Source organism: Daphnia pulex, chromosome 5, assembly GCF_021134715.1.
Source record: "Daphnia pulex isolate KAP4 chromosome 5, ASM2113471v1".
NCBI lineage: Eukaryota > Metazoa > Arthropoda > Branchiopoda > Diplostraca > Daphniidae > Daphnia > Daphnia pulex.
In genome coordinates, this window is record NC_060021.1 from 3,585,896 (window position 1) to 3,593,763 (window position 7,868).

General features: G+C 43.2%; 1 protein-coding gene across 1 annotated transcript; it reads right to left on the reverse strand.

The window, feature by feature from the left end:
* Positions 1-3,511: 3,511 nt before the first annotated feature.
* Positions 3,512-5,186, reverse strand: LOC124193953. Its single transcript, XM_046587925.1, has 2 exons — positions 4,661-5,186; positions 3,512-4,596 (listed from the first exon to the last, which is right to left on the reverse strand). Exons 1-2 carry the CDS (start codon positions 5,184-5,186, stop codon positions 3,512-3,514), a joined length of 1,611 nt encoding a protein of 536 aa, XP_046443881.1.
* Positions 5,187-7,868: the final 2,682 nt, after the last annotated feature.

A 7,868-nucleotide genomic window follows, 5' to 3' on the forward strand; every position in this document is an offset into this window, starting at 1 on the left:
TACTTGTCCATCGTTCGCTACGATTGGTATCAGGCGAACGTCACTAATCGAGGTGCCATCGTTTCCATCACAATTGCAGTTGGTATAACATTTGTTATTTTCACTAGTCCATTTTGGACGGGCTTCCAGTCAATTTACATCTGTGCTGCCTTTTGGGCTTCTCATGGAATTTGTTTTTGGGAATCGTTTGCCTCGTTCTCCACTTCAAGATCTTCAGTGAAACTAAAACTCTCATTCGGCGTTATGTACCCAAATACCGTCGTAAGCCGGTAACGATCAAGTTTGAGAATAAATCCTTCATCCGACGGCCCAGCAACATCAGCTCTGGTAACTTTTTTATTCTTTGTTTAATTTTAAAATTTTATTTATCGAACCAAACTAATACATGAGAATTTTCTGTAATGCAGATGTTAAATTGGAGTCGAACTCAACAGCGGAACAAGTTTTATTCACCATTGCCGAAAATGCTTCAGGTGTTAGAGGGGAAAAGCTGTCACATCTTTCTCAAGATTCTGAAATAATTCTGCCGGTCGTCGTCCATCATCGAATGGACACTGATGAACGGGTCCTCATCTGCCTTCACAGTCCATCAACAATCAGTACGGCACTGAATGGTTTCCCTGGAAGCCTGGGCGCTTGAAAATCAGCCGACTCGAAGTTCAAGCCGCTCTTAACTTGTCTGTCAACATTCTGTCGTTTTGGTTGTGTACCTTTCCTGTGTCTTGTTATGCCATTGTCACTTACCGGTATATCCAGCTGGAGGTTAACCTTGACAACATTTTGGTAACATGGAATTATTTTTGGGACACGTTCCTGCTTCACAGTGTTTATAATCCAATCATGTACATGGCGACCTGTTCGGAATTTTGGCGGGCGTTTCGTCACATCGCCAAGAAGTTGTCAAACAAATTTCGTTTTGGTTAACGCAAGACGCAATCATATTTTTAATTTATTCTGCACTCGTTGCTGTTCACGGTGATTGTCACCACAAGTGGCTTGCGCAGCTGGTGAACTTGCTGAATTGCATATTCCTCACAATCCTGACCTATCGTCGTCTCCTGACTACGTACGTAGGGGAGACTGGAGTATGCCGGGACACCGGGTCAAGAGGGACAGTAGGGGGGAAAATAGAAGATTTTAATAAAATTCAAAACATTTTTAGTATGAGCTTTAGATACATGCCAAATTAGATGGCATGTGGCAAATTAGATGGCAAATTAGATGGCACTAAAAATGTTTTGAATTTTATTAAAATCTTCTATTTTCCCCCCTACTGTCCCTCTTGACCCGGTGTCCCGGCATACTCCAATCTCCCCTACGCTGTATTGCTTTTAGGTGGGTCGGTGTATAATGTATATCGTGTGCGTGTGGCGGGTAAATCGTGTACTATACCCGTGTATTTCGTCTGCTCCGCCCTGTAAGGGGAGGGGCTTAAGACCGTGTATTCTACACGGTCCAGGTATATCGTGTGTATTTCTTATTTTGTTTTGTTTTCCTCAGTTCTCTTTTCTTGCTATTTATAACGATAGGGTTTTTTTTCACGGGGTTTAGGTTTTTTTTGGGGGGAATTTGACATGTGAATTCCTTCAGCTGTCCGAGAAGTGTGTGGAATTCAAATGTAAAATTTTATTTTTTTAAATGTTTATTCATGCAGTGTGATCTGTTGTCGTTTCTTGTTAATTATTTCTTTGTCTTTTTTTTTTCTTTTTTGAATGGTGTGTATTATGAGAAGTCGAATTTGGTAAAAAGTTTTTCATAGGTTATTACATTGGTTACTTTTTTATGGTTTCAGGCTGTTGTAGATGCGAAATGGACGTAGGATGCGATGGGTTAAGGCAAGGTATCGGAAAGAAGTATTCGCTGGCTAAGTGATATGTTCTTATTTTTGTGTGTGATACATAGTGCTTTTTGGATTGCGTTGGTCTTTTCTTCTTTTGCTTGTGTTTACGCTTGTTGTTTCGTTTGTGCCGCTTGGAGTCGTTGTATGGTTTAAAGATTAATGGCGCGTAGGCGGTTCATTTTTCGCTTTATGTCGTTTCTGGCGTTGTATTTTGTTGTATTTTTCTCGATGTTCTCCATGAGGAACAACCCTTCGATGGTTTTTACTCTTGAAAGGGTGACGTACAGCCATCCGCTGACTCCTGATTTGTCTTTTGGGGCTATACCAGAGAGTATGATGGAGTCTGTGGTGAGTCCTTGTGTTTTGTGTCCAGTCAAAACTAAGGATAGGACGCACGGTAGTTGATGCATTTTAATTTTTGTCCGGTAGGCTACGTTGAAATTGCACTCGACGGCCTTTGTGGAAGGTATGATTGGAAACCAGCCTTTTGGTATGGTTGTAAATGGCGATACGTTGTTCCATGCTGAATTTTTATGTTTGAATAAGAGGCATTCCACATCTGAAGCGTAGACGGTTGGTACCCGTTTCCCTGATTTCAGTTCGTGTAGGGCGATGGTGCATCCCGTTTTCAGGACAATGTCTTGAAGGAAGGCTAGCGTTCCGTTCACTACTCCTTTTGAAACGTCGTCGTTGTTGGTGACGATGTATGGTGCGTCTAAGATGCAGTAGGGGAGACCGGACCCATATTGGACACTGTTCCAAGTTGGACAGTGACCTTAAAAATAGTAAAATAAGTTTTAAAAATCTAATTTTTAATTTTATGTTAGTTTTAATGCATTCTTCATGTGTATAAATTTTCATGCATTTATATATATTATTTTGTGTGTTATGATACAAAATAAAAAACACACTCAAAATTTACAAATTTTTTCTCCGCTTTTACTATTTTTACTCAAAAACAAACAATTTTTTGACTAAGTTTTTCATACTATTGCATAGGCAATTCAATTGCCTATAATACTGTAAAAAAAATTTAATTTTGTATCTAACGGTTAAGCCGTAATATTGATTTTAACGGAGGGTAGTAGTTTGGGGTTACTTTGGACAAAAACGGGGGGTGATATTGGACCTGTTAAGGGTGCCGATAAATTTTTGCCGATCGTTGCCTTGGGCAAGCTCCACCCCTCTGCTATACAAAGCCTGAAATTCCTTTCCCTATAAGAAAACTTTATCATTTTTCCACTTATAGTTTCCAAACTTTCTACATGATATTATCATGTAATTCCCTATATTTTTTTATTTTTTTCAAAATTTTTGCTTGATTCAGTCCCCTTGTAAAGACCGCGTCTAACCTGGTACAGGCGCCTGTCCAATATAACCCTAGTTTGGAAAAAAACACCGAAAAATTGAAATCGTTGTAACTTTTCTAATTTTAAAGCTACAACTACGAAAAAATTCGAGGGGGTGAGGGAAACAATTCTGCGTGTTTTTGGAAAAAAATTCTCCATTTCGCCCAAGGGGATGGGAGATATGGGGTAAAAATTGGAACTGTCCAATATGGGTCCGGTCTCCCCTACAAGTTTCCGGCTCGGCCTAGTTTTTTTGAACCCAGATTGCGGATGGCTTCTATTTGTTGTTCTGTCATTGGGTTTGATTTTTTTGTTTGTTTGATTACGGCTTTGACGAGTAGGATGCCGTGGGTCCGCCAGTCATTTGGGTTGTTGCAATTTGGTAGTTTAGAATCAGACGTTGCTCGCAGTATCGCAGAGCTTTTTCTCGCATGTCGTTGAACGGTACTGCAGTGATGGTGAATTTTGGTGGGTTTTCTATCGGATGGCTGTCGTCGAACATGTATCGAGTCGAAACGAAATCAATATCTTCTTGACGGGGTTGGTGGATTCTGAAATGTTCAAGGGTTGAGGCCCATTTCGGGTCTTGTTGTCTGTGGTTTTTGGTGAGTTCTATGACGTCGGTGAGGCATGTTTTCCAAGTGTGCTGGCCGTTCGATGCTCGGATTGTATTGACACCTGCTGTAACATTGAGGTTGGAGTAAATGGTGCCGCTGCCTACAGGTGGTAGTTGGTAGAAGTCGCCCCAAAAGATGAGATAAACACCACCGTAGAGTTTGTCGGGTTGGCCTTTTAATTGCCTTAGTCGAGTGTCGATGAGATCCAGCATGTGTGGTGTCACCATGCTAAATTCATCGATGAACAAGACTCCCACTTCTGACCAGGCGTCGATTTGTTGTTGAGTGGGTTTTGGGGGCTCTCTTCGAATGCCAATCCCCAATGCGGAGTGGAGGGTGCATCCTCCAATGAGCATAACAGCCACGCCAGAGGAATCGCTGATGACGGTGGATGCTACGGAATGCCAGCGCCGAGCGAAATCTTTGAAGCATTGGATTACGCGTGATTTTTCTGTTCCTCCCGACCCGGCCAAGAACATCACGAGTTGGCGGTTGATGGGCAAAACTGCATCTAAATAGTTGTTGATTTTGTGAATTTTGGCTACCAGTCTCTGGTTGTGTTCTAATTGGGAAAGCTGGTTGGTGGTGTGGACGTGTTGTAACAGCGCAGCTCCCATGAGAAGGAAAGCGTCGTGTTGTTCTGCGTTCAACGACCAATGTTGTGATTGTTCTTGGAGGCTGGGGAAGTTGGCTTCCAGCAATTCTGGTTCGCTTCCGTCTGAAAGTCCTGGCTCGTCGATCTGATGGTCAAGTGCTTTAGCTAAGTCCTCCAGTAGTTGTATTCGCGTTCCTGGAAAAGAGAAGGAGAAAATCAAAGTCTGTTTGAATTTTAAGTTTATTGTATCAGTTTTTACCTAAGGGTCTATCCAATTGGGTGGCATTTTCTGCATCTTCCATTGTTGGGTTGCTTTCTGACATGGGGAATCCCAGACTCGTTCGCCCAGGTAACGTGAACTTGTTTCCGGATTTCGAGGGTAGTTGGCGAATGGCTTGTAAGGCGTCATCGCGATTGATGGTTGACGTCCATTGTCTCGTTGGGATATCCATAGGGTTTTCAGGCAAGGAAGCCAGTTTTGCAATGAAGGGATCCTTGGTGAGTTCTTCCAGTGGTTGATCTGCTGTCGTTTCTAATTCCTGGTCGATGTCGATGATATCTATTATTTCTTCTTCATTGGTGTCGATGGTTTCGTTTTCTTCCTCGGCTATTTGCTTGAGATTCGTTTCAGTGAAATCCAAAGTTTGGGATTCTGAGCTGGGGCGGCAGAAGCTTTCGTAGAAATTTTGGATGCTGTCGATGGTGGTTTTGGTGTCTTGGTTGCTGTACAGTATTTTTTTTTGTCGTTGGTAGGCGTTCCACCAAGTTTCGCCTTCGTTGACCATGTCCGTTTTCTCTCAAAAAGGTACGAACATGATTAATACTCCTTTGGCGTATTCTCCTCGTCTCTGCTCTCGTTCTTCGGTCGTCAGGTTGCTGTTATCCTCGAGATCGTCCTGATCGGGGAGCCTTTTGACGAGATATTTCGTCCAGTGTACGTTCGTGCGAGCGCGGTGACCTTGTGTCGCATGCTGGGGATGACTGCCTGAGAATCGGTGTATTTCATGGGTGGGTCCGGGTTCAAGTTCGTCGTCGTTGTCGTTGTCTGAGTCTCTTCGTTTTTGTGGAGCTAATTTGCAGGATACTTGCGTTTTGATGAAGGTCCAGTAATTCATGTCTTCGATGTCTTGGTTTCGGTTGGATCGGAAAAACGTAGTCGTGAATAGTGGCTTTCACTTCTCCGAATCGATTGAATGTAGCGTTGATATTTTGTTTTTCAAGGTAGCCTATGGCTTGCGTGAGAGGAAGTGGCGCTGTTTGGTGAGACATGGCGAAAATGTTGTTTCCCAACAACGCGAAGGCGGCGAGAGGATCTCCGATGGTGTCTCCGTTGGTGGAAGCTCTTATAGCCGAGAGTAGTTTTCCCAAACCAATGGAATAATCGGATCGGCGAGGACCCTACTAGCACAGAGATATCCATAGGATATCCTATGGATGTCAGAGCCGATCCAGTTGGATGTCCCAGTTGGACGTCCTATGGATGTTTAAAGGATATACTAATGTCCTCTCCTGCGGACGTCCAACTTGGGATATCCATGGACGTCCAAAAAACGGACGTCTTTGGTATCAGTTAAAAATTTAGGAAATTAAAAGATCTAACTTCATCGGGGATCGAACCCGGGACTCTTAGATGACATGCCAGTGTTATGCATCCATGCTATACTTGTTCTTATCAATAGGAAACAAAGGGAATATTCAAGCTTCCCTACTAGTACACAATGTCCACAGGACGTTCTATGGATATCCTGTGAACGAAAACCGTCCGTCTGTTTAGCGTCAGCTACGGATATCCTATGGATGGAATGTTTGGATCAAGAAAACACGGCCCATACTGGGATGTCCTATGGATGTCCATCGGTACCAATCTGGGATGTGAAATTAATCGTTCGTTTCAGATCCTTATTCTGATATCCATACGATGTCCAATACTCATCACGAATGTACGGCTGACTTCACATCCGAGATTGGTACCAGATGGACATTCATAGGACATCCCAGTATGACCATCCGCGACCAACCGTTATCTGCATCAAAATATACCATCCATAGGATATCCGTAGCTAACGCTAAACGGACAAACGGAAAATGGACCGTCGGATATCCAATGGACGTCCTATGGACAATGTGTGCTAGTAGGGGAGTGGGGAGTTGTGGTTCTTCCATATTATCTTCCTCCATCTCGCGTTCTCGCTGGTAACGTTCGTTCTCGTTGTCGGCTTGCTGTTGCTGTTTGCGCACTTTGTTTTCGTGTTTTTCAATGGCCAGCATAGCTTCAGCCAGAGCTTTCTCGCAGTCCGTTGAGTGTTTCGTCGTGTAGGCACCGTAGTACATGCTGACCTGTTGGTCGCGCACGTATTTGGTGCAGTTGTTACAGTTGATCACCGACATGATGGTCGAATTAGAGTCGGTGATAAATGTAAACGGGGCTCTCTTCTTTACGTCAATGTGAAGTTCTTTTATTTGGGACTTTGGATGGGGTGTCTCTTCATTGAGTGGGTTGGTGGCGTGAATTCCGGGCGGCGGTTGAGTAAACACTGCTGTGACATCCGTGCAGATGCACGGTTCCAATGGAATTCCGTAACGGCACTTTGTTCTTCCGTTTTTAAAACAGCTTTTCCTGTGCCTCCAGTCGTGAAGGTTGACGCTTAATTGGATGCTCGCGAAGTCGAGCATCCAATGATCCTTTTGGTTTTTAGTGTAGCTCGCTTCTTTTTTTCTGAGAGTTTACCAGATTAAACTGTCGACATCTTCAGCGGATGGTTGGGGTTGGTTTAGTCTCTTGTAGCCTTGTTGTAGTGCGGCTTGAACTTGGTGACCGACTGTCACTTTATTGTTGCACGATTTGCAATAGAGTATTTTTCTTTCGAATTCTTTTCCTGGAGTTCTGGCGATCTCGAGGTCGGCATTAGAAGTGATAGTTAAGGTATCCGTGTGACAAAATGGGCATTTCATCACGAATTCACCTTGGATGAAGATGTCAATATTTTGAGCAAGTTTGTCGGTGAGTGCTTTGACGTTAGCGTATGCTCGGTTGAGACGATTGGGTTGGGTTGTGTTGAATTCTTGCATTTTTTTTAGATATAGTTTTATTACTGTTCCTTATCTATCCTCTATTGCTGAGCCCAATGTTGAGGTTACTTTTGAATGGTCCTTTTTTGTGATTTCCCTTTTTCATTTATATAATATTGGAAGTAAAGATTTCGCTTACGGTATTGAGTGTCTGCGTGTTGCTCGGAGAGTTGTTGAGTGGAGTTGTAAATAAAGAAGGGGTGCGTTGATCATCCTGTTCTGTCCCGTTTGCTTGTGTCTAGAAGAATTGGAAAAGTTTTTACATACTTGTTGAAGTGGTGGTTTCATTAATGATTCACTTACATCATCTATGCCGATGGTCTGCATGTCGGTCTCGTGTTGGTCTTCGTCGCGTTTCAATGCCATGGTCAGTTGGTTTTCGATCGCCGAATGTCCGT

Excerpts from the sequence above, each read along its gene's own strand:
- LOC124193953 (XM_046587925.1), bottom strand. The coding sequence starts at position 5,186 with ATGGTCAACGAAGGCGAAACTTGGTGGAACGCCTACCAACGACAAAAA. Across the intron at positions 4,597-4,660 it reads CCAATTGGATAGACCCTTAG|GAACGCGAATACAACTACTG; the intron begins GTAAAAACTGAT and ends TCTCTTTTCCAG.